This window comes from Capra hircus, chromosome 3 (genome assembly GCF_001704415.2).
Source record: "Capra hircus breed San Clemente chromosome 3, ASM170441v1, whole genome shotgun sequence".
Classification (NCBI taxonomy): Eukaryota; Metazoa; Chordata; class Mammalia; order Artiodactyla; family Bovidae; genus Capra; species Capra hircus.
Genome location: NC_030810.1, coordinates 86239771 through 86266975, shown reverse-complemented (window position 1 = coordinate 86266975; position 27205 = coordinate 86239771). Strand labels below are relative to the sequence as shown.

At 43.8% G+C, this 27205-nt stretch overlaps 3 protein-coding genes across 4 annotated transcripts in view; 1 reads left to right on the top strand and 2 right to left on the bottom strand.

The window, feature by feature from the left end:
* Positions 1 to 9470, bottom strand: part of KIAA1324 (KIAA1324 ortholog) — an 80321-nt gene extending 70851 nt beyond the window's left edge. Inside the window, exon 1 of the mRNA XM_005677961.3 lies at positions 9233 to 9470. Coding sequence (XP_005678018.2) covers positions 9233 to 9385 — 153 coding nt within the window. The 5' untranslated portion in view covers positions 9386 to 9470. The remainder of the gene's footprint in view (positions 1 to 9232) is intronic.
* On the top strand, positions 10430 to 14229 carry C3H1orf194 (chromosome 3 C1orf194 homolog). Of its 2 annotated transcripts, XM_005677963.2 has the most exons (5): positions 10430 to 10635; positions 12484 to 12600; positions 13107 to 13222; positions 13554 to 13681; positions 14081 to 14229. In XM_005677963.2, exons 1-5 carry the CDS (start codon positions 10555 to 10557, stop codon positions 14149 to 14151), a joined length of 513 nt encoding a protein of 170 aa, XP_005678020.1. In that variant the 5' UTR covers positions 10430 to 10554; the 3' UTR covers positions 14152 to 14229. The 2 variants fall into 2 exon arrangements, with proteins under 2 accessions (XP_005678020.1, XP_013818024.1); XM_013962570.2 differs by lacking the exon at positions 13554 to 13681 and having other exon boundaries at positions 10480 to 10635; positions 14081 to 14204.
* Positions 20056 to 25832, bottom strand: TMEM167B (transmembrane protein 167B). Its single transcript, XM_018045850.1, has 3 exons — positions 25677 to 25832; positions 23397 to 23528; positions 20056 to 22551 (listed from the first exon to the last, which is right to left on the bottom strand). Exons 1-3 carry the CDS (start codon positions 25684 to 25686, stop codon positions 22469 to 22471), a joined length of 225 nt encoding a protein of 74 aa, XP_017901339.1. The 5' UTR covers positions 25687 to 25832; the 3' UTR covers positions 20056 to 22468.

Here is a 27205-nt window from a genome sequence, read left to right as displayed (position 1 = left end):
TTCTCTTGGCAAAACTCTTATTAGCCTTTGCCCTGTTTCATCCCATACTCCAAGGCCAAATTTGCCTGTTACTCCAGGTGTTTCTTGACTTCCTACTTTTGCATTCCAGTCCCCTATAATGAAAAGGACATCTTTTTGGGGTGTTAGTTCTAAAAGGTCTTGTAGGTCTTCATAGAACCATTCAACTTCAGCTTCTTCAGCATTACTGGTTGGGGCATAGGCTTGGATTACTGTATATTGAATGGTCATGTGTGGATGTGAGAGTTGGACTGTGAAGAAAGCTGAGCACTGAAGAATTGATGCTTTTGAACTGTGGTGTTGGAGAAGACTCTTGAGAGTCCGTTGGACTGCAAGGAGATCCAACCAGTCCATTCTAAAGGAGATCAGTCCTGGGTGTTCTTTGGAAGGAATGATGCTAAAGCTGAAACTCCAGTACTTTGGCCACCTCATGTGAAGAGCTGACTCATTGGAAAAGACCCTGATGCTGAGAGGGATTGGGGGCAGGAAGAGAAGGGGACAACAGAGGATGAGATGGCTGGATGGCATCACGGACTCAATGGACGTGAGTTTGAGTGAACTCTGGGAGTTGGTGATAGATAGGGAGGCCTGGTGTGCTGCGATTCATGGGGTCACAAAGAGTCAGACACAACTGAGCGACTGAACTGAACTGAAGGGTGTCACCTTTATCTGCTCATGCTCATTCATGTCCCTGTCCTTCAGTTTCTCATCTCACCAACATGAGAATGTAAAAGCAATTTCTGTATTAAAGAGAGAATCATACATAAATATGTCTCTACATGGGAGAAATGAGCTGGTGAATGCAAGAATCAGGAGTAGTCTCTTAGATAATCCAGGTCTAAAACCCTGTCTGTTCTTTTTAAAATATGACCTTTCCTCCCACAGTTCTTGGTTTTCTTCTGATGTTCTGCTAACCTGTTATTTATTTTCTGTTTGGGCACAGCTCCTTCTTTTTACAGATGATTTACACAGCTGAATTAATATTTGTAAGTGAGGCTCTGGCCCTAATCTTTTAAAATTTCTTTACAAGGAAAATAAGTTGATCCATTAACTGAAAATGTAAGGAGTATGGGGTGGAAGGTGGGAGGAAGGTTCAAGAGGGAGGGGACACATGTATAGCTATAGATGATACATGTTGATGTATGACAGAAACCAACACAATATTGTAAGGCAATTATCCTTCAATTAAAAATAAATAAATGCACTGAGCATCTAGTCTGTGGGTAGCACAGGGCTTAACATGCTGACTTTTCCCAAGTGCTATCCTGAGCCAAGGGCTTCCCTGGTGGCTTGGTGGTAAAGAATCTGCCTGCAATGCCAGAGACGTTTGATCCCTGGGTTGAGAAGATCCCCTGGAGAAAAAAATGGTAACCTACTCCAGTATGCTTGCCTGGATAATCCCAGGACAGAGGAGACTGGTGGGCTACAGTCCATGGGGTCACAAAGAGTCGGACACGACTTAGCGACTAAACAACGCCAATCCTGAGCCAGAGCCATCCTTACGAGAATTTGAACAAATTCAGATGAACAGACACAACACATCCTCCCTTTATCTTTTCTCTTAGCGGCTAACTAGCCACTCTTATTGTCAGATGATTGGAGCTGGAGGGCGAGGTAATCAATTTCAAGCATAAAATTAGCAAATTTCAGTTTTCTTTTGAACTCAGAAACAGCTTTCCTTTATTGTTCAACACGGGGTAAGAAGAGGGATGCTCCAGTTAGCATGCAGGCTTATTATATTAAAGTCTGATCATTTTTTTTTGTATTTTATTTTGTATCATCAGTAAGAATCAGATAATCGCAACCAGTTAATCAGGCCTATGAAACGCAATTTATTCATCTATTTTTCCTGCTGCATAGTTCTATGGGTCTTTTAAAAAGTGCCTTTAATGGTACATGACAAATTGAAGAAGAAAAATAGGTGATAAAGGAATTTGAACAGTAGAGAGCCTAGGAAGTATGAAAAAAATATTTTCTTTCAGCGGCTGTCAAGCGCTAAGTATAATTATCTGTTCTGTGCTTTATCTGCTGTCACATAGAAGGAAAGCTTAAGAAGAAATGTGACAAATGGCACAACTTTTATCACTTACTGGAGGTACAATACAGACTGAGAAAAAGCTATGAGTTGGATCAACTTATTTCCAGGAGATTTGGCAAAATTAGCATCAGGCCCGGCTGTGCTGCCCAGGACCAGCTGCCAGCTTGGTAAGGCCGACAGGCTCTCCAGCAGGGCCCTCCAGGTGTCTGTGATTTCCGGGTGAGAATGAACTCTGACTGCCCTCCTCACAGCCAAAGCCTCCCTCCTCCTCCATCAGCTGCAGATGGAGGAGCCTCATGCTCTTTGAAAATCCATGCTGCCAACTTGACACACATCAGTCGAAGTGTTAAAACACTTGGACTATTTGAACCATGATTTCTACTTTTAAGAATGTATCTACCAACAGACTCAAACAAGTATGCATCAGGAGGATGTTCACCGCAGCACCCTTGCCACAGACACAGCTGGAATCAACCTATTCACCAAGTTTCTGTTTCAATAAATCACGATACACACATACAATGAATCACAGTAGAACTACAGTGATGAAAACAGTAAAATAAAGAATAAGACAAATATTTTGATCTGATTTGTACAGAAAGGGCAAAAGAGAAGCCAGATGTGCTTGAATAGGCGAAAAACATTTTGAGAAGAATATATTTAAGCAAGTGTTGACAGAGGTGAGCCTTTGGGGATTTGCAGGTAGGAGGGAAGGCTTGGACTTCTTAGCTTATAGCCACAGCACAATTTGGATTGTTAGCTAGGACAGGCAGGGAATAGCAATGGTGATTAAGAGCTCAGCTGCCGAATTCCTGCTCTTTTAGGACAGCAGCCAAGTCACCTTGGGCAGGCTACCCTCTCTGTGCCTTAGTTTCATCATCTGTAAAATGGGGATTCATTCAGGAAACTTTTTGAGTATTTACTACATGGCAGGCACTGGAAATATAGAAGTGAATAAAATATACAGGAGGAACTTCCCTAGTAGTCTAGTGGTTAAGAACTCACCTGTTAGTGCAGGGGCTACAGGTTTGATCCCTGGTCTGGGAAGATCCCATGTGCTGCAGGCAACTAAAGCCCCTGTGCCACACCTAAGCCCCTGTGCCAGAACTGCTGGGGGCAGTGCACCAGAGCCCGAGCTCCACAACCAGAGAAGCCCCGGCAATGTGAAGCCCACTCACCACAGTGAAGGGTAACCTCTACTCTGCACAACTAGAGAAAGCCCGAGTACAACCAAAAATAAACCTCAAATAATACCAAGAATAAAATAAACAAGACATACAAGAATATCAGCCCTCATAGACTTCACATCTTGTCAAAAGAAATGGACAATTAAAATACATAAACGTATGTATATGCACAGCTTCCCAGGTGGAGCAGCAGTAAAGAATCCTCTTGCCAATGCAGGAGATGCAAGAGACGCAGGTTCTACCCCTGGATCAGTAAGATCCACTGGAGGAGGAAATGGCAACCCACTCCAGTTTTCTTGCTTGGAGAACTCCACGGACAAAGGAGCCTGGTGGGCTACAGCCCACAGGGTTGCAAAGAGTCAGACACGACTGAGCAGGCATGTACACATGTATATGCACACGTACATATATAAGTAAAATGTATGTGAGATAGTAAAGAGTGCTGTGGAGAAAAATAAAGCAGGAAAGAGGAGATAAATAACGGTGTGGGGGAGGGGGAAGGGGTAGAGTGTTACTATGACCTACCTCATAGAGACTCAGTGAGTTAGTGAATGTCGGTCACTTACAACACTCAATAAGTGTGAATTGGTATTATTTTTATGAGCATATATTACTTTAACTTGTAAAAGGGAAAGGGTTGACAATAGGGATTAGCCAAGGTAGGTAGTTCATTCAATTCCTCGTTAAAATGATGCCATTCAAGACCATCTAATGATTTAGAATAATGTTCCCATTATGTTTTTTAAAAGCAAATCATAAAACAGTAAGCCATAGGGACAGAGTAAAGGGATAACATAGGTGATTATATAGTTAATCCCACTAGGGGATTGTCAGTGGAGAAAATATGGGAGACCCCTGTTAGTTAATGGTTACTCAAGAGATTAACCACAAATCCAGGCAGGCTTAGTAACAAAACCATGCAATGGAAGCAGGAGGCGTGCTGTAAACAATAAGACGATGGCAGCATGAGAGCCGTATCTGCCCAGGGAGCTCACTAAGTTCACGGTCCCGAGGACGTGCTCTCTGCACACATGGAAGACAGTAACCTGTGGACCTAGCTTGACCACGAGGGACAAGAAGACTCCCCTGCTCAGTCTGGAGGAAGAGCTGGTGATGGAGGCATGACATCTACTCAAGAAAGGCAAAGAAGTTCTTCTCCCCCTCCCCACTTTTCCTTTGATTATAAAACTGTAGCCCAGTAAGTTCCTGGGGTGTGGCATCTCTCGCCTACCTGCTTGTAAGCCTCACAAGCATCCTATTCTAATAAATCACTTCTTATCTATCACTTTGCCTCTCATTGAATTCTTTTCTGCACTGAGACATAAATTGTGGTATGGAAGTTCTTTAGAGCCCCTGAAACAATGCCGAACGGTTTCAGAAGCACAACATTTACTAAGCACTTACTCTATGCTATGCATTTTGTAAAGCACTTTAAGCATTATCTTGCCTAATCCTCCCACCAACCCACTCAACTCCTTTGATCAGTTGCCAAATTCTCTAACCTTTACTTTCAGCATGTTTTTCATATCTATGTCTTTCTTTTTTTAAATTATTATTTTAAACTTTTTATTTTGTATTGGGGTATAGCCGATTAACAATGTTGTGAGAGTTTCATGTGGATAACGAAGGGATTCAGCCATTCATATACGTGTATCCGTTCTTCCCCAAACTCCCCTCCCACCCAGGCTGCCACATAACTGAGCAGAGTTCCCTGTGCTTTACCATAGGTCCTTGTTGGTTATCCATTTTAAATACAGCAGTGTGTACATGTTGATCTCAAATTCCCTAGCTATCCCTTCTCCCCGTCCTTCCTCGCCCTCAACCATACGTCTGTTCTCTGAGTCTATGAGTCTGTTTCTGTTTTGTGAGTAAGTTCATTTGTATCATATCTCTTTATATTCTGCCTGTAAGGGATCTCATAGGATGTTTCTGCATCTCTAACTTACTCCACTCAGCACGACAACCTCTAGGTCCATCCAAGTTGCTGAAAATGGTATTATTCCATTCTTTTTGATGGGTGAGTAATATTTCATTGCACGTATATACTGCATCTTCTTTACCCATTCCTCTGTTGATGGACATTAAGATGCTTCCATGTCTTGACTACTGTAAATAGTACTACAATGAACATCTATGTCTTTCTATTTATTCCACTGCCCCCATCCTAGTTCAGTTCCTTTGTTAGCTCCTCCTTGACCTTTGCAAGAGTTTTTGAATTAGTCTCCTTGCTCATATCTCTCTGCTCTCACGTTTTTGGCTTACCTCAATCTTACTTTATTTAATTTATTTTTTTTTAAGATTTATGGACCATTTTAAAAAGTCTTTATTGAACTTGTTACAATAGTGCTTCTGTTTTATGTTTTGGCTTTTTAGCCACAAGGCAAGTGGGATCTTAGCTCCCTGATCAGGGATCAAATCCACACCCCTGCAATGGAAGGTGAAGTCTTAACCACTGGACCACCAGGGAAGCCCCAACCTCATTTGGTTTATACTCAAGCTAATCCACTATCTCTGCTAGAAATCAATTCTTCACTTAGTTTCCCAGTTTCCAGCTTTGATTTCTATCGTACCCCGTACCTACTCCACCTTTCAGCCACGTGGTTTACTTGCAATCCTCAGGATCTTTTCCTCTGACTCTTCTATCTAAAAAGCACTCTCTCCCTCTCTTTCTCCATCTCTGCCCGCTGAAGTTCTACTGATTATTTCAGAAGCAGGTCAAGTGCCAGCTGTTCAAATATGCTTTTTTTCTTTTCCTGTAAAACTCTAGATTGCCACTCCTGCATTGCTCACCACACGTTGACCCCATGTCATCATTTATATGCCATTGCTTGTGGGCTTACCTTTCTTGCCAGCCAATATTTCTGAAGTACCTATGACACGTCAAGGGTATACACTAGGCATTTTATATGTGTTGTCCTATTTAATCCTCACAACAGCCTTGTGAGATACCTGCTACCGTCTTGATTTTAGAGATCAGGAATCTGAAGCTGTCAGAAGTTAATTAACTTGCTTGAAGTAGCATCCTCACTAAGTGGCAGACTCATCACCATCCATTTACCAAAGTTTATTTCAATCTGCGCCTGCCAGATTCCGAAGCCCTATGGGCTCTTCAACACAGAATGGGAAATCCCTTTGGGGGCAATTAGCACTGAAGACTCAGGACAAGACCGATCTGGGAAAGGCAGCTTTCTCCTCCTTTCTCATTTGATTTAGATTCACTGTGCTATAGGAAATGCTCTTTTGGCTCTCAGCACTGAGACCAGGCTAGCACAGGGCTGAAAAATGATTCATGAGGACAAACAGCACCCAGGATGTTTAGTTCCACTGGTGACCCTGATTATTTTAAAATTGTGAAAGGAACACCAAGCCCCAGCACATGTATAGCAATCTAGAACTCCCAGCTCTCTACCGCCTCAGTTGAGGCTTTACCCTCAACCTCTTTATTCCCTGATTCAGTCCAGATGGATGCCTCGAATTTCAGAAACAGCATTGTTGTCATTGGACTTGGCCTTGGCTGGTAAGAGTACTTGACTCACAATAAATTCACACGAAGATTAAGAACAGGGAAGACTTGGTCTACCCTGAATTGGTTTTTCACCATTTAGGATTGGAAGCCCCCAAAACTTGTTGGGTCAGTTCATACTGTCAAACAAAGAATATTATAATAATGGGTTTATTCTCTTCCTTATGGTTTTGGAGTCGAGGGTGTTCAGCAGCCACTGTTTGCTCAAGAAGAGTGTAAACAAGACTTGCTGACGCCTGTGGCCAATGAACAGGACTCCTAAGCCACTTTCACTCCGGCATGGGGTGTGGATCTAATGGTAAAGAAGCTGAATGGGAAAGGGGGTTAGGTAACTTGAATTTGTGTTTTAACTCTATTTTCTCTTTCAGTCCTCATAGCAATCTTTTTTGAGTTGGGCGTTACTGAAATACCCATTCTACAGATCTAAAAACTGGGTCGTAAGTAACAGGCAGGAACTGGAACCTGCCTGTTGAGTATGTTGAGCTCCGTAGCTTTCCACTGCCCTCAGTTTATGCTCTTGGCAAGGCCTTTTGCTTCGGCAAATGTCAATCATTTTAAAAGGACTAAAGGCAAAAGTTGGACACAAGTTAGAGCTCTCAAATATCTGTATTCTTCCCTCCCTAGGAAGCAAGATGATACAATGTGTTTAATTTCTTAAATGTCTCATATTTTCCAAAGATCTCAACAGGAAGTGGTAGTTGAACTGTAAGATTCTTACCTTCCACTCAGGGGACTCCAATGTTGGATTCTTAGGCAAGTGACTTTGTTGGTGGAACTGGTTATCTTGATTGGTTAGACCACAGATCACCAAGGCCAGTAAGCCACATTCACTGACAAAATCATCCTGTTCCCAGCCGTCTTTAAAACAGGTCATGAAGCGGCTGAGTGAAATATGGATGATCCAGGACAGGACATTGCCGGGACTGACACAAGTTACCAAAATTTCCACTGGTAAGTTTTGGAGTGACTAGAGTCACTCATTCACATTCATGAGTAAAGTCAAGTATATTTATTCACACAAAAAAATCTCTTTTCCCACCCTCTCATTTCTTCATGATCTGTTGTGTTGGAGATAGTCTAATGGTCAGAATGTTGTTGTTTAGTCACTAAGTTGTGTCCAACTCTTTGCAACCCCATGGACTGTAGCCCACCAGATGCCTCTGTCCATAGGCTTTCCCAGGCAAGAATACTGGAGTGGGTTGCCATTTCTTTCTCCAGGGGATCTCCCTGACCCGGGGACTGAACCTGTGTCTCCTGCTTGGCAGGCAGATTCTTTACCACTGAGCTACGCTGGAAGCTAAATGGTTAGAATACCTTCATAATAATACATTTCCATATGGGATGGGGTTGTTGTTGCTAATCAGTAGTTAATACTGGCAACTTATAAATATTTCAACCTTTCAAAATCTTAGCCAAGTATGACACCTCAAATTAATTAAACAGGGCTAGACTCTTAATGTATTATGAAGTTTTTCACATTTCATATAGTTAACAGTAATTTTTATTTTGCCTCCCCCCATGCCCTTCATGTAGTTCTTGTAAATATGTTGTTGCTGCCTCTGCCATATGGTTAAAAAAAGTTACTCGAAACACAACAAATTACTGTTATTTCAATACTATAGAAACTACTGAGTTTCATTACCCCTCCATAGCTTTTTGTATCCCTCCAAAAGAATGTTCAAAGGCATTTTTGGTTGGGAGACATTCACTACTTTTTCTCTGAATTATGTTGGCAACATTTTAGAAACACTTGAAAAAGACTTGCGACATATGTTAGCATAAGTCCAGAGAAGGAAAGCAGAGATTGGCAGGAAGCAAGATATTAAGGAACTCAACAGTCTGACCAAAGGTGGGTCATGCTCTGTTAGGTACACTGAAAAAAGCGTACTGGGGGAGGCAAGCTATAAACAGGATCCAGACTCAGCAGCCCACAAGGCAACCAGATGTTGACTACCCAAGGGTCCCTCTCGCAGACCTCCCACATTTACCTGCCTTCCCTGAAGCCATGATACGATCACAGATATTCCCACTTCCAACCATTACTTTCCTCTAGCCTTCCAAACTCCTTTCTTACCCCACTTCTCCCCTTTCCCACTTTCTATTTTGCCCCTCTGTACATAATCTTTTGTTTTCAACCACTTTTAAGGTAATTTCATTTCAGCTGGGAAACAACTCCTGTCTTCTTCCCTCGGTCCAAGCCCAGGGACTCGAGTCCCTCCTGAGCTCCTTGGAGCTGGGACCTTTCCTGAGCTCAGCAGTCCAAGCTGTGAGGGTGATCTATTCTGTGAGTCCTCCAACGGGGTGGCCCCTCCATGACGCCAGTCTGCTCCTCTTCCTTTTTCCCCCTATCCCCAAAGAACCTAAACTCCGTGCCCTCTGAAACTGTCTGTGTCTAAGTCGCCAAGATCTCCGCCGGGATCCAAGATTTTTTTGACCTAAGTGGGGACGGGTCGGGGAGGACAGTACCTCTTTGCAGGAGTGAAGCTCCGGTCCCGCTCCCTGAGTCACCTGGAAGGCGGTCCCAACCCAGAGTAGCAGCCGCAGAAGCCGGAGTGTGCGCGGCTCAGTTCTTCCCCTGCCTCTGGCAGAGGGATGGAGGCTGTGGCCAGGCTCAGCCATAGTGTTGTTCCGAGCGAGCGACAGCAGCGGCTCAGGTGCTGCGGCTGCAGCTACTGCTGGCAGAAGGCGGAAAAAAAGGGGAGGGAGATTCACAGGGGGCAGGATGTAAGGGGCTGGGCTCGCTTCAGTCACCTCCCTGCGGCTACGCCAAGGCCGCCCATCCTTCCTCCTCCCTCCTTTCTCTTATCCTCCTCCTACCCACGTCGCCTTGGCAACCGCCTCCTCTTTCCCTTCGCGCGGGTGGGGCAGGGACCACGAGCTCCTCTGCCGCTCACCTGCCGGTCGCCATGGCAGCCGCCGCCGCTAGCGTGCGCGGCGCAAAAATGCACGCGCCCAGAGTCCGCAACCGGCCCAGCAGGCGCGCACAAGGCTCGTGCAAAGAACGCGGTGGAAACAACCTCCAAGCCATCACTACCAAATTCATTATTTCGGGCCATCGGATACCTACGAGCATCACTAATTTTGCAGACGTGGCGTTCTGCATATACTTATTAAGCATCTTGTTAAAAGCAACAGGAAAATGACCGCTATGATGTCTCTCCTCCAGGGATTATAGCCTGGAAGACTGGCCCGGGTAGGTGTTACCTACTGTAACAGCTGCTTCTGGAGGTCTTATTTCCATCACACCAAACCCATTTGTGAATTTACAACCAGGCCTATGCGAAACCCTGGGACTCACATAGTCAAGCCGAGTTTAAGCAAGGAGAGTTTGCCTTAGCTGGGCAATTTTCCAAACACACCTGGACTCTTCTGTCATCGCTCTGAGAAATCCTTTCGTAAGATTCCAAGGAGAAGGACATTTCAGGGGTGGCTATCTTTTATGAATTATTTCCTAAACTGAAGTCTTTTGCAGAAGATCTGTAAGATGAGAGGCTAGCGTTTTTCACCGACAGCTCGCGAGTGCAAATCCAGGGCTCCCGAGTACACTCGGCGGCTCTTTCTCCTCTGTGTTCCCAGTAGCTTCTTCCCGAGGGGCCTCCCGCGTTAGACCGCCAGGTGGCGCCCTTCTCGGAGGGAATACGCCTTAGTCACAGAAGGCCGAGCAGTTGCCTGGCAACTGAAATTGGGCGTTCCAAACAATTGGGACCCGGGCTCCTCCGCGTGCTAGGTTGTGTGCGGCTGCGCGGGTCTTTCATCCCTCTTAAAAGCGCCTCGCTCGGTGTTTTATCATGCCTCTCACCCGAGACCCTTTCCAGAACCCTGCGTTGGATAAAGATGATTCCTACTTGGGAAAATCGCGGGCTTCCAAGGTACTGAGGTTTCTTACGCAGGTACCCAGTAAGGTCGACCTCACTCTTCTGTCGGCCTGACTGGAAGTGGTAACTTAACCCTGGTGAGGACACTGAGTCAGGTACGGGAGAGGTCTGTTTTCTGCCTACCTCCATGATCCCATATTCAGGTCTCCCCACCTTTCACAGGTGCTTTTGAGCAGAGGGAAGTGGCGCTCTAGTCCAGAGGAACAAGGGGCACTTGCGGACCTAAGCAATGATTGGTATGGCGGGGCTTGCACAGGCCCAGATTCCACCAAGCAACGCTTTGCCCTGTTTGGGAAACTCTTCTATGAAGAGACGTGAGGTATATAGAGTGGGAAAGAGGTATCAAACACCAGGTCATGCTTTATGCATCTGTCTTGTACACCATGGGTGTACATGCGATCCCAAACATGAACCCCTCTCCCACCTCCCTCCCCACAACATCCCTCTGGGTCATCCCCATGCACCAGCCCCAAGCATGCTGTATCCTGCGTCGGACATAGACTGGTGATTTGATTCTTACATGATAGTATACATGTTTCAATGCCATTCTCCCAAATCATCCCACCCTCTCCCTCTCCCTCTGAGTCCAAAAGTCCCCTATACACATCTGTGTCTTTTTTGCTGTCTTGCATACAGGGTCATCATTGCCATCTTTCTAAATTCCATATATATGTGTTAGTATACTGTATTGGTGTTTTTCTTTCTGGCTTACTTCACTCTGTATAATCAGCTCCAGTTTCATCCATCTCATCAGGAAGAGTTATTCTTGAATAAAAGGGACTTCCCTTTCTCTGAAATGAAAGGAAAATGGATAGTGAGGATGGCAGCTCATGCTTGACAGGCCTGATTTTCTCAGTGAAAGACCATCCCATTCTTCTGCTTATAGAGAGGATGAGGCTTATGCAGCCTTGGAGGACTGGAAGAGCTACCTGTGCTTGCATCATATGTAATATTCCCATCTCCTTTTCATCTTTCTTGGTGATAACATAGTGCCTGGTCCATACCATTCAATTAATGCCTGATTGAGCTGAGTCACACAGCACTGTGTCATATACCGGGGATGAAGAAGGTTCCAACATCAGATAGGATGAATGAGAGTTCTACTAGGTTGTAGTTGTCCTCACTGGAATTCAGTCATTGATTCAATTAGCATCTCATTTTAGAACACCATGTTTTAGGTCACTGTGCTGGGTACTGGGGACACAGTGGTGAGCAACATGGCATTTTACATGTAATGAAGAAATCAGCTATGTGCTTTTCATATTCATACTTGTGGGGTTTTAATGAGAGAACCGAACATTCAATGAATTTTTTGACATTCCCACAGAAACAATGACCCTTCCTTGCTTACTGAAAATTTTTTCTCACCTGTCTAGACACTGTTCTCTCCTGATTCTCCTCTCCCGATTCTCTTGTCTCTGACTGCCCCCAGCCAACCCCATTATAATATTGTGCAGTCCTCATGAACCACCTCTTCCTTTTTAGTCAGATTCTTTTTGGGAGGCTTCAGCTGTTACTCCAACAACTGCATATTGTGTTAGAATATCTTACCTCTTCTTCAAACTCAGCACTTCTGAACCTGAGCTCCTCTTGCCTGTCTGCTCCCCATCCTTCACTTCATGTCCCACTTCACCCCATTCCCTGTCTTCCCAGCCCATTTCTATCAGTTCTAAGAGAAAACTTAGGGGGGTCAAAAGGCTGGGAGGCTTGCCCCATATCATCCTTCTCGTTTAGATGTCTTGATTCAATTAAAATGGAATGGCAGGAGGGGATGGATGTCACTGATGCTACCACATCAGCAAGGCTTTTGGTAACCAGGTGTGGGTGTGGTTTCTTTTGCAGAAACTGCCATATAAGAACCCAACTCACCTTGCTCAGCAACAGGAACCCTGGTGTCGACTCAGCTCAACTCCCACAATTACCTCCATGAAACGGGATGTTTGTTTTTTTCATTCAGAGGTACCTAGCATTGAAATGATATTTCTCATTATATCCACTTAGGACTAATGACTATTCTTTTTGAAAGGCAGTTTGTCCCTGACTGCTTTAGCAGCTTTATCTTGCCCCCAATCCAAGATCCTATCAAATCTAAAACCAAATACCAACTTATCAGGCCTCTGGGAAGGCAAAAGGCTTGAGTTTTGCTGCAGTTAATTATTTGGAGGAAATCATTTTCTCACTAGACTTCTCATTATAACCATGAATAAGGTAAGGCCCATTAAGCTCAAGAGGTTCCCATGTCTCCAGGAGAGCTTCCCACTCCTTAGACTTAAGCACGAGACAATTCTGTATGGACAAGATTTAAGAGGTCAGCATGTACAGTAATTTGGTGTGTAAAGAGCTGGTGGGTCTCAGGCCCCAAAAGGGTTCACTGTGCTTTGGGAGAAGAGTAGAACCCAATAGAACCCAACTAGAATGGGTGCACAGTGGCAAGTTAACCCTGAGGAGGTTGGCTTCCTCTGTAGATACCAAAGGATGACCTGGATTTCCGCTTAGCGGCCTTGTACAACCACCACACAGGGACATTCAAGAACAAGAGTGAGATACTCACACACCAGGAGACCATCCAGGATACCCACGGGTAAGTGGTGGAGGCAGAGCCTCTCCCTAAGAACAATGCCATCCAATTAAGTAAGGTAAACTGTCACCAGGGAAATAATCGATAGGTTCCTATTTGTATAGATTTTTGCATTTTTTTACTTCTGTAATACAATTTCTGTGGGTTTCTTTTTTCTAAAATGAAGATCTTCCAAAATTATGCTCATCTGTATAACAAAACATTTGGTTAATTCGAGAGGCTAGAAAGGGCCTTTGGTTGCTATATTTTTGAGGTTGCATGCAACTCCTTCCCTCCTTCCCTTCTTCTCTTGATTGATTTCATTCTCCCCTATTCTTCCCACATCATCTTCCAGAATCAAGACCCAATTCCCTGGAGAATTTTTGCCCCCTCCCCAACCATCCCCCATCACTTCCAGAGCTAACATCAGACACTGGATCAACCCTAAGAAGGAGTCTATTCACAGCATACAGGGATCCATAGGTAAGGGTTAGAAGACTGAGGAATGGGAGGCAGATGGGTGGTGCAAGTTTTTCTCAATGGACACAGGAATCAGGGAGTTGAGGTGGCTGGCTATTAAGGAACATGAGGGATAACTGAATCTGGCACATATCAGACTAATCCAGGGGACATACTGACTATAGGGCCAGGAAATGAATTCAGTTTCAGAGCCTCTGCCTTAGCCTTAGGTCTAATGGACAAGAATTTTCAGCAAAGGCCAGAAACCTGGGAAAAGACCTATAGCTACCTCCCATCAGTCTTCTGTGCTTCCCCAGCTGTTAGAACCTTCTCCACGGTCCCCATGAAAGTATGGGTGACAAATTCCCAGAAGAGGCAACAGATCTTAAATCCACAGCCCATTCCTCCTTCTTTTCTCCACAGTGTCCCCTCACACTGCAGCCACCAATGGAGGGTACTCCCGAAAGAATGATGGTGGCTTCTTCTCCACCTAAGTGTTGACAGGCCCCTGGACTGATCATTGTGGAACATCCCGCCGACCACCTCCATTAAATAGATTTGTGTAAGTTGAAGCCTGGAGTATCTGTTACCTGCGGACTACAAGTTGCCACTTGACTACTCTTAAAATATGGAAGTTTCTCAACTTCTAGAAACTAATCCTATTGGGCAATATTTGCAATTTGGAGTCATCCTGCTGAAAAGATAAGGATTTAGGACAGACCAGCACTGCTTTTGGCAGGAGACAGGTATTCACATTTTGTAAACTGGAGTCATTCCAACCATACAGATATATAGCCATTCAGCCTTTCTTGAAAACTTTTTATGGCAGGTGCTGAGCTAATTGTTAGGGAGACAAGAATGGGCATTATCCATTCTCTCAATGAAGGTAGAGACACTAACTTTAGTAGCACTTTGTAGCATTAATATGTATGCAGAGGTCACACTTAACAGATTTAAGACCTTCTGGATTTAGTCATTTTCTGGGCTCTCCTTCTCCATGAGAGCTCAGTCTCCCTGGTCCTTCTTCCTTTCCATTGTTCATTCTCTTAACTCTGCTGTCTCCTTGCCTGGGAGTCAATTCTTTTTTCGTTGCCTAGATTTATAGCCCCTGATTCTTAGAAACAGAGCTTAACAATCTGATCCTAGGGTCTGAATGTACCTAAAAACTAATGCATTAATGTGGTTTCTAAAATTACAAGCCACTCAGAGGAACCTGCTGTCAGAATGAGCAAGAAATGACAGACCCTTTAGAATACTGTACAATTAAGTTCCCATTTCTAAACTTGGACAGCATATGCACTGTTGAATAAATCAGACATGAAAGGCTTCCATTTGGTACTCAAATGCAGGGTCCTTAAATTCCACCAAACTAACAGTCCCTCTTCTACAGAGTTACTCCAGTTTATTCATAGTGTTTACTGCTAAGTGGCAATATTTTCAGTTCTCATTATTTAGAAGGGCTGAAAGTAGCAGAGAGGGGTGACTCTCTGGATAATCACCTCATGCAAGTTGATATTGAACATCAAAAAATTTATTACTGTGATCCATGCATGGAGGCTTTAAATAATCCTGATTTCTAGACCTCTCTGATAATTATAATTCAGTAAGTCTGGTGTGGGTCCCTGGAATCTTAATTCTTACAAGCTTTCCAAGTTCTCTTATGGATATATACACACATATTGTTGTTTAGTCACTAAATTATGTCCTACTCTTTCCCACCCCATGTACTGTAGCCCACCAGGCACCTCTGTCCATGGGATTCTTCAGGGAAAAATACTGGGGTGGGTTGCCATTTCCTTGTCCAGGGGATCTTCCCAACCCAGGGATCGAATCAGAGGCTCTGGCACTGCAGACGAATTCTCTACCACTGAGCCACTTGGGAAGCCCTTATATACACAGGCTCAGAAGGTAAAGCGTCTGCCTGCAATGCAGGAGACCTGGGTTCGATCCCTGGGTCAGGAATATCCCCTGGAGAAGGAAATGGCAACCCATTCCAGTACGCTTGCCTGGAAAATCCCATGAACAGAGAAGCTGGTAGACTATATTCCATGGGATAGCAAAGAGTCGGACACGACTGAGCGACTTCACTTCACTTCAGACATGCGTATACATCTACATGCCTTCACGGGCAGGCGCTGTATAGTGTCTTTAGACAGAGGGCACCAGTGTTGGTATCACACACGAGTCATGATGACAAGGCGGGCTTAAAGAAGAAGAAGAAAAAAGGCACCCAGAAAAGTAAAACTGCAGCAGAGAACAAGGTCTCTGTCCCCTTTCAGCTTCGGCGCCTGCGGGCGGGGCGACGGCTAGTTCGACGGCCCGCCAAAGACCCCAGCCCGCTATCAACTGTTGACACGTTATCCCCAACGCCACGGGCGGGCGTGCCCTGGGGCCGGGCTCAGATCAGAATCGCCTCGATAATCAGTGGCGCGGGACAAGCCCAGCCTCGTCTATCTGATCAATTCATCACTTCTGAGCGCCGGGCCCCACAGGACCGGCTCCGGAACCTCCGGGGCCACGGCGTTGCCACCGCCCAAGGGGCCTCGCTGCACAGCGCCCCGAGGAAGGGCTTCGCAGGAGGGAAGCTTTTCATTTCGGGTCGGCCCGGCGGGGCTGGAGTCCCAACCCGATCAAATAAGATCAACGTGTAGGCCGGGGGAGGGGTGCAGGGGCGGGCGCACGCACTCTGACATTCACGCACCCACTCAGACATTCACGCATCCACTCACACATTCGGCCTACACGCGCACCCCCCCACCCCACCCCACACAACACCACACAGCAATTCACTGCACCCTCACTTCCAGCCCGCTCTCCCTCCGGTGAAGGAGCGGAAGTTCGCACCCACCTTTATAGCCCCCGGCCCCTGAGACTTCTGGGAGGAACCACCAAGCACCGGCCCTCTCCGAGTGTGCACTTTGCTGCCCTCACGTGGTTCGGAGGGGAACCAAGGGCCCTGGTTCAGTTCAGTTCAGTCGCTCAGTCGTGTCCAACCCCATGGACTGCAGCACGCCGGACTTCCCTGTCCATCACCAACTCCCGGAGCTTACTCAAACTCATGTCCATTGAGTCGGTGATGCCATACAACTATCTCGTCCTCTGTTGTCCCCTTCTCCTCTAGTCTTCAATCTTTCCCAGCATCAGGGTTTTTTCAAATGAGTCAGTTCTTCGGATCAGGTGGCCAAAATACTGGAGTTTCAGCTTCAGCATCAGTCCTTCCAATGAATATTCAGGATTGATTTCCTTTAGGATTGACTGGTTGGATCTCCTTGCTGTCCAAGGGACTCTCAAGAGCCATAGTTCAAAAGCATCAATTCTTTGGTGCTCAGCTTTCTTTATTGTCCACCTCTCACATCCATACATGACTGGAAAAGCCATAGCTTTGACTAGACAGACCTTTGTTGGCAAAGTAATGTCTCTGCCTTTTTTTTTTTCTGCTTTTTAATATGCTGTCTAGGTTGGTCATAATTTTTCTTCCAAGGAGCAAGCATCTTTTAATTTCATGGCTGCAATCACCATCTACAGTGATTTTGGAGTCCCCCCAAAATAGTCCACCACTGTTTCCACTGTTTCCCCATCTGTTTCCCATGAAGTGATGGACCTAGATGCAATGATCTTCGTTTTCTGAATGTTGTTTTAAGCCAACTTTTTCACTCTCCTCTTTCACTTTCATCAAGAGGCTTTTTAGTTCCTCTTCACTTTCTGCCATAAGAGTGGTGTCATCTGCATGTCTGAGGTTATTGGTATTTCTCCCGGTAATCTTGATTCCAGGATGTGCTTCATCTAGTCCAGCATTTCTCATGATGTACTCTGCATATAAGTTAAATAAGCACCGTGACAATATACAGCCTTAACAGTACTCCTTCCCCGATTTGGAACCAGTCTGTTCTTCCATGACCAGTTCTAACTGTTGCTTCTTGACCTGCCTACAGATTTCTCAGGAGACAGCAGTGTGTGTGGATCTCTTTCAGAATTTTTCACAGTTTGTTGTGATCCACACAGTCAAAGGCTTTGGCATAGTCAATAAAGCATAGATGTTTTTCCGGAACTCTCTTGCCTTTTCAATGATCCAACAGATGTTGGCAATTTGATCTCTGGTTCCTCTGCCTTTTCTAAAACCAGCTTGAACACCTGGAAGTTCATGGTTCACGTATTGCTGAAGCCTGGCTTGGAGAATTTTGAGCATTATTTTAATAGCATATGAGATGAGTGCAATAGTGCGGTAGTTTGAGCATTCTTTGACTTTGCCTTTTTGGGGGATTGGAATGAAAACTGGCCTTTTCCAGTCCTGTGGCCACTGCTGAGTTTTCCAAATTTGCTGGCATATTGAGTGCAGCACTTTCACAGCATCATCTTTCAGGATTTGAAATAGCTCCACTGGAATTCCATCACCTCCACTAGCTTTGTTCGTAGTGATGCTTTCTAAGGCCCACTTGACTTCACACTCCAGGATGTCTGGCTCTAGGTGAGTGATCACACCATCGTCATTATCTGGGTCATGAAGACCTTTTTGTACAGTTCTTCTGTGTATTCTAGCCACCTCTTCTTAATATCTTCTGCTTCTGTTAAGTCCATACCATTTCTGTCCTTTATCAAGCCCATTTTGCATGAAATGCTCCCTTGGAATCTCTCATTTTCTTGAAGAGATCTCTAGTCTTTCCCATTCTGTTGTTTTCCTCTATTTTTTTTTTTTGCATTGATCGCTGAGGAAGGCTTTCTTATCTCTCCTTGCTATTCTTTGAAACTGCATTCGGATGCTTATATCTTTCCTTTTCTCCCTTGCCTTTCACTTCTCTTCTTTTCACAGCTATTTGTAATCCCTTAGTATCTCTAATATTCTTGAAGAGATCTCTGTTCTTTCCCATTCTGTTGTTTTCCTCTATTTCATTGATTGCTGAGGAAGGCTTTCTTATCTCTCCTTGCTATCCTTTGGAACTCTGCATTCAAATGGGTGTATCTTTCCTTTTCTCCTTTGAGCCCTGCTAAGGCAGGACAAATTCCCAGAATGCTGAATTATGATTGCCTTTGAATCTTTGTGTGACATATCTATAACCGTATCTATAGTTTTTCTTTGATCTTTGATCCAAGTTCTGGATATAAGATGATATAGCCTCAGGATCCCTCTAAGTGAATGAGTTCTGATCATTCCAACACCAGCTTTCCCAGGATCTCCTCCCAAAGGAGAAGGCAGACATCATTTTACCAAAAGAAAAGGGTGAGAATAGATGACTTAAGTTCAAGGAATGTGGTTAGAATATCTAATGAGTAAAGGAAGGAAGGCATATCCCTGTCCACACAAAGCCCTCTGCTACCCTTCACTTGCTTTTACTTACTTTCATACCCACTAAAATGTTTCATCCTCTAGCATCAGTGAAAAAAAGGAATTATTACGTAAATTACAATTAGTTCCTTTCACATCAGAGTATAATGTCTCAGTTACTTCTTTCTCCTTTTTCAGTGACATGTATGTGAAGGGAGAAGACAAATCAGAATTTTGTGAAGTTATCATTTGTGACAGTCCCATCATGCACTTGGAATAAACAAATAGGGGGAAAGTATCCACTGTATGTGTCAGAAGCCCAAAAAATTTCTAGGTATGTGGCTGGGTAACCTGAAAACCTCATTTCACAGAAGAAATTTAATGACTGGTAATGGCAGTTGACACTTGTATTTTAATAGCGGTAGTAGGTAAAATATATTGGGAGATGTTATCTATATTACTTAATATCACTCAAAATGTATTAATATATTTGCTTATATATATATGTGTGTGTAATATATAACTGGTATAAACATATATATATAGTATATATATACATATATATTTATAGGCTTCCCAGGTGGCGCAGTAGTAAAGAATCTGCCTGCCAATCCAAAGCAAGAGACTCAGGTTCAATCCCTGAGATGGAAAGATCCCCTGGAGTAGGAAATGGCAACCTGCTCCAGTATTCTTGCCTGGAAAATTCCACGGACAGAGGAGGCTGGCAGGCTATAGTCCATGGAGTCACAAAGTTGGACATGACTGAGCAAATATACACACATATGTGTATATATTATTATACACACATGTGTATAACCTCAGGGATCCTGAGGTCATATTTATACACACACACGTGTGTATACACACATGTATACATACAAATATACACACATATGTATATATAAACACATAAATATATATGCATGTACACACACACACGCCCTCAAAGGAGAAAGCTATACCTTCATTGATTCTGAACTATATCATACATACATCACACATTCAATGACCATCACATGGGGTTAACAGGACTGATAGTATTCACTAATGCAAACTAACAGGTATACTATGGGCAGAACCCAGGAGAGTATTAAACAAAGTTCAACAATTCAGTATGCATGTGACAAAAATGGACAAAAACGGTAGGGAAAGATTTTATTTTCAAGGACTCTGCAGACAATGATGAATAAAAAATTTTATTTCAACTATAAAAAGCTGACTTCATTCCACCCTGGCATACAACATTTATGGTGACGCCCGTTTGAATCTGAGGCAATACTGCTATCCCCATTCTTCCACCCCTAAAAGACTCTCTTAGAGGAACAACTTCCTACAATTTTCAGTCAAAAATTTATGATACATCAATCAAAGTAATGAATAAAACAAGTTTCTGCTTATCTGCTTATATAAAGAAATGAAACAAGCTGTGTATTTGTTTCTTGCTGTAAATTACCTTCACTTTTTGGTATATTCTGGTATGAAAACATCTCAAAATATAACAATTCAAGAGTTTAGGTCAAGATGACCCACCCAAGAAGCTGTAAAATTTGATTTGAACTGTGAAATGGAACTAGTTTAAAATATGAAGAAGCTCTAAGTTATTAGCCCTATTAGGAAACAAAAGTCATTAAAGCTACAAAATAACAAGTGCAAAACATGCTGAACCTGTATTTCCAGGGAGTGACATTCCTACTGGCCAACAGGTTCCAAATTGACACCCACAAGGTGTAACTCTTCTTTCTGTTCCACTAGCTTTCCTTTCTCGTGTGAAAAAGTCTCAGAAATGACAATGAAAATATAGGAATCATTGAAATTTACCCTGTAGACCAATTCTGGAGATAACAGCCACAACACTGAGATGATTAGACATGTAGTGTTTACTTGATGACTTTCTATACTTCTAGGAACCCTCAAAGCACTAAACTGAGTGTTTCAGAATCTAAACTTCCTAGCAGCTTTTGTTCTTTTGGAATAAGACAAAAGACAATTTACTACCACAAAGGGATCAACCACAGCCAACTTGTCCACAGTCAAGTTTTACTTTAATGAGCGATTCAACAGGTAGACCTATGTCTATGCTTGCTCTTTACAATAATTTAATTTTAGACCAATTTTTTTTTTAAGAGAAATTCTAGGCTTCATAAACGCAACAGTTAATCCTTTTGTGGATATAAGAAGGAGGGAATGGAGAAGTCTTCCCTTCAAATGTAAGAGTCATCTAAAACTATTTGCTCAGGAGTTCCCATACTCCATGGAAAAGTTCATCTGTCAATCTCAATTGGAAACCTGGGTTTTCCTTTACTTAAGAAGACACTCTCATTTTATTCATGGATTGTATGAACTGTACAAACATGCATATGAGTGCCATCAATTTCTCATTAAAATTTCTAATGTTCTTATAATTTCCAAGAGACAGCTAAAGAGTACCGCAACATGAACAAAATTTAAAATGAGCCAAAAAACACAAGTAATTGAAAATTGCCATAATAACCCAGATTTAAACAAAAAATGTTTGTATCTTGGGTAACATGAAAAAACTTCCATCTAACATCACAATAAATTCTAGATGACTTTACTAGTATATGAATTAATATACTAGATGTATTTATTTCTTCTACCCCAACTGCAAATATATTAAATAATTATTTCTTCAATAGTTTCTCTTTCCCTTGGTGGTGGCATTTAAAACTGAGCAACAGTATTTACCACTCAGTCACTTAGAAAAAATTTTAAAAGTTTTAGGAAAATAGCAACAGTTTCCATATACCATTTGAAGGGGTGAAGTTTCCTTTTGGAAATATTGCTGAATGGAACATTGTTTCTTGTCTAAATCACTCCTTTCAGGTCTCACCACAGACAGATAATTTCCAAATCTTATGTAGGCCCAGATTGTTTTGGCAAAACTCCTGAGCTACCAGCACACAGCAGAGCTATTTTCACCATTTCTTTTTGCAGTGAGGATCTTGCCTCTCTCCTATATTCCCAGGTGGGTATATGAAAGATAAATTTCCAAAGCCAAAAAATGTCTTGGCATTGTTTAACTACTATTTCCCACTCAGCCTCCCAACCCCACCCTCCCAGCCCTCCTGCAATTTATCACATCCAAATAAAACAGTAAAAATAAAAGTCAATTCTTAAAAATTCTCTCTCTTACCAAGAAGTTTGAACACAGCCTATATCCTCCCCTAATGAGCCTCAGTTTGAAAAGATCCTGATGACGGGCTGAAGAACAAAATAGGTAACAGTTTTTAAGCAGGAGGTAAGGAATCGTATCACCGAGGGGAGTAATTTATCTGGACATTATATGCTCTCTGCTGAGGACTGATTTACACGCAGGTCAAAGGAAGTTTGCTTTCTGTGGCCCCTGAAGCATAAATAATGTTTGTGATCATGAGGAGTTTTCCCCACAGAAAGTAGGGGCAGATGCTGTGGTGTCATCCTGGGGACTTCGACGATTTTAGCTGAGCTTTCCTATGCTGGGCCCAGGCTCCCGATAGGCTCTTCACCTTCGTCCCCTTGGCTGGCGGATGATGAAATGGATGCTTCAGAATTCATTTTATAAACAGGACGTAGAAGGCCATCACAACGCAGGCGATTGCCACAGCAGCATGCAGCCTGGTTCCAATGACAGCAGCTAGAAGGAAATAATAAAAAGAGAAAAGGAATCACACCTTGCCCTTTATATAAGTCCTCACTTTCAAGGTGATATTTTGAAATCTTTAGTCACAGATGAATCGACCCATCCAGGAATGTATTTAAATACTACTCTGGACTTCCCTGGGTGGTCCAGTGGTTAAGAATCTGCCTTGCAATGCAGGGGACTTGGGCTCGATCCCTGGTGGAGGAATTAAAATCCCACATGCTGTGGGGCAACTAAACCCATGCACCAAAACTACTGAGCCCGTGTGCCACAACTCTCATTACATAACTAAAAATTGACTCAGCAAATTAATAGAACTGGAGAGTCTCTGAGCTGCAACTCACATGACACAACCAGGACTTGACTCAGCAAATTAATAAGTAAATAAAAATATTTAAAAAAAAAAAAGTACTACCCTTAAGTCCTAGGTTTTATATGACTATATCATTAGTTTAAATTTTGCCCTATTTTGAAAAAAGATTCAGGTAAATAAGATTCCAGATGAAGCTGCCCAAAATAAAAAGTAAAAAAGCATCTGAGTTAATAAAATCAATACTTTAAAAAAATTCTCCAATATATTCTTCCAGAAATTCGGGGGAAAAAAAAAAACCAAAACTTTTTACTGGGAAAATATTACTCCCAACAATTCCAGTCTAGTCTAAAATTGTTTAAATTATACACTTTTATGCCATGGAGAATATTAAAATTACTTTGTAGCTAAAACAAACAATTACGTAAAAGTTGAACCAAATACAATCCCAGCCTGTCCCACCTTCACTTTGCAGCACCTCACTGTCCAGAGATGGCAACGTCCTCTCCCTGAACAGATATGATCTTACCTTTGTAAAACACACCCCAAACTCCCTTCTTTTCTGAGAGCAGCCAGGTTTTGAGACGAGGTACTTTCTTGAAGTAGGCACAGGTGCAAACAAACAGCAAACCAAACACCAGAATCCCATCCAAGGAGTACACTGTTACAGAAAGAGAAGAAAGCTGTGGGTGCTAATCCAGCTTGGGACAAGCAATGCCACTGGAGAACACAACGTGACCTAATACCACGGTGGTGACCTCAGCTGCAGTGCCAGCTCTGACAAGAGGGAGCCAAGGTCCTGGGACTAACAAGGTTACCTTTTTGTCCCCTCAAATCATGGAGACATGCCCCTTACAAAGATCTCACTGCCTTCTTCCCTCTCCTTTCAAGAACTGCAAGTTCTGAGAAGAGTGTGCCAGTTAATGTGGAATCAGCCTGCCAGGAATGGCCAGTGTGGGCAACATGTTGAGAGAAGTATAAGAATCCTTGGTGCCTGAGCTGAGAGATTGAAATGTGCTCTTACTATAAATCACTCATGTGATAAAGAAGAGCTAGATATTTAGCCAAGTCTTTCAGAGCTTCATCTGTGGGTAGAGAATATGATAAAGTGAAAGCTTAATGGAAACTGCAAGAGTTAGAAATCATATGACTACAATTTTCCTGTATTTTATCTTACACTTCATGCATCATACTCTACTTACAAACCAAATTTCTGCCAGAGTAACAGATTCTTGAGAATAAACAAGCCAAAAAAAAAACACACAAAAAAACTGAGGCTTCATGGTGGTGGAACAAGTGTGAGAAAAAAGCTTTGAACACATACTTCTAGTTCTTACATATGTAAACTGACCTATGTCTGGTAAGCACAATGAATCACCTAAGTGGGGAAAAAAAAAAATCAGACCACAAAAGGGGGAAGGGTGACTAAAATTTATTCATTAATTACTATGTGTTCAATTGCTTCCTTATTTCTCAGTTCAGATGACTTTTTCCTCTAAGTGATGACCCTTCCTGTACTGTGTCTAGTAACCTTAGACCTCTAACTGACCAGAAAACTTCAAAAGAATATTTGACACAACCAGCACCTCCCAGTTCTGGACCACTCTATCTCCCTCTCTCCCTCCAGTAAAACTATCTCACAGCTAGATGTCACACAGCAACGGTCCAGTAAATTAATACATATACCAAGTTTTTAGCATGAACAATACCTTTACCTGCTAATCATCTCCTCCTGTAAGTTTTTGCAAAGCCAAAAGTCACGAGGTGAACTGAATCTTCAGTATCAGGCTTATGGAAAAGGTACTTTTTGAGAAATACTCTCCTATGCCCCTCTCATCATACTGTCTAAGAGGCCTTGTCATCTTTTTTCCAGTAAGATGGACTCTAAAGAACACAAAGGCCTCGTTTCCTGTTCTTCGCTGGAATGTGGAAATCGTGTCTATATAATCGTGTTCGAAGAGGCCTGTAAAATTAGGTCAGATAAACAGGGTGGCAACTGCCACAACTTTAGAAGAGGCAGTAACCAACCCTTGCAACTTTCGCTACGGTCTCCAGATGGGATCGCCCAGACAAGACTTTAGAATCAAAAGAAAGCTTTCCGGCATTTTAACAAAATAATAACTTTTTTTTTTTTTTTTTTTTTAGGATTCACGTTCACCCCCCAAAAATGTGGGCCTTAAAAACACTCTATGATTTCTTGGTCCTCCCAAGATGCCTACTATCAGAAAGCATGAGAAAACAGAGGGCTGTGAGGAGGATTCTCTCATTTCCCTGGTGCTACATCAATAGCTCGGGCTTCCCTGGTGGCTCAGACAGTAAAGACTCTGCCTGCAATGTGGGGGACCTGGGTTCAATCCCTGGCTTGGGAAGATCCCCTGGAGAAGGGAAAGGCTACCCACTCCAGTACTCTGGCCTGGAGAATTCCATGGACTGTATATTCCATGGGTTTGCAAAGAATCGGACACGGCTGAGCGACTTTCACTTCACAGCAATAGCTCCACCAGGACTGGCCTCGCGAAATGGCCTGTAAGGGCCAAAACGAACTTTTAGAAGAGAGAAGGGAAAACACAGGCTAGGGACCAAGGACTCGGGGTGTGGGCAACAAGAGGCACTGGGGGTTCTAGATGGGCACGCGACGGGGGAACTCGCGGAGTAGTATAGGAAACAGGAGTTAGGGACACCGGGAGGCCAAAGGGAGGACTCCGATAGGAGGGGGCGGGGAGAACGGCCACGTCAATCCCGGCTCCGCCCGCCACGTTTTCCCTAGTGTACTGGACTCCCATCCTTTGCTCTGGGCATTGGTTCTCACCGTTCGTCATGGCGGTTGGGCCCGGTCCTGGATAGGGAGTCCGGGGGGGTCAGTGGCGGTAGCGGCGAAGACCAGGGGAACCCAGCTCCCACTTGACACTTCCCGATCCGGGCCGCGGCGACAGGCAGCCGCCGTAGTACGCCGGCGCAAGGGAAGGGAGACGAGCGCCAAACGCAATCAGGCGTGGCTAGGAGATTGCCGAGCTAGGGGAACCTGCGTGGGTGGAGCTCGCAGGAAAAGGTGTGGGTGAGAAGAAAGCTGTCCAGAAGGCGTCCTTCGTGGCCACAGTAAACAATATCTTCTGGGTGCCCCTGCACATTTAGTACTGGGGCTAATCTGACCTGCTCCCGTCGTTGTGTTTGAAAAGGTAAAGTGAAAGAAACTGAAGTTGCTCAGTCGTGTCCGACTCTTTGCGACCTTATGGACTGTAGCCTACCAGGCTCCTCCGTCCATGGGATTTTCCAGGCGAGAGTACTGAAGTGGGGTGCCATTTCCTTCTCCAGGGGATCCTCCCGACCCAGGGATCGAACCCGGGTCTCTTGCATTGTAGGCAGACGCTTTACCGTCTGAGCCGGAAAAGGTGAAGGCTTGCAGTTTTGCACTTTATTTCGCGCTGTGGCAGCTGCTCTGGTTGTGTGTGTGCAGCAGCCCACCTGCAATGGAGAAGTCTCTCAAGCTTCCACGTAAGAGAACGCAGACAGCTGGGGTCCTGAGGCGACGCCTGCAGCCTGTGGGACTGCGCTTGCTGCGCGGATCGTTCTTACTCCGTATGGAAATCTGGATAATGAGGCTGCATCTGAACTTTGAAATGAAATTAGGAACCTTATAACAAAAACAAGTTGCGTATTTCATGTGCTGAAGCTCCACGTTGTCGGGAAACATTTTGGTAATTAACGGTTTGTATGAATTTTTCTTTAACCTATCAAGATGGTCTCGTTACCTCCCGTATTTAGATAAAGTGGGGCCACCTCGGCCACTTTAGCCAGGAAACGGAGATACTGGGGCAGCCTTTCTCACACTTTCACAACTTGACGAAAAATACTTTCAGTTTAACGGTGGCGCAGAACGGCGGAGACAGAGCTACAGATCCCGTTTTCTGCACTGAGATCCTTAATTCCACACGACTCGATCTTCTTTATTAGAGTCAAGGCGAAAGTGCGACTGAATCATTCGAGGTTGAAATTGTAAGGTTACAGCTTGTCCGCGGTTGTCAAAGTCCTAAAGAGACCCTCTGCCCCTCTTGCTGCAGTGCCATCTGCTGGCTGCGACCTGCTTGGTTACGCCGAAGAAAAGCTACCAAAGCCTTCTAGAAGCTGGAGTAGAGGGGCAAGTCAAAAAAGGCCTGTTGGAGGACAGACGTCTTGTGAAAATGTGCTTAAATGCAGAAACAAAGGAACAAAAAATGAAGACGACATACATAACAAATAAGACAAAACAAATGATTTTGTGCCGATACACACAGACAAATCCCCCTGCCCCAAAGAACTGCTAAGGACTACTCGAAAGCAAAACAAAACTGAAAAGTCCCT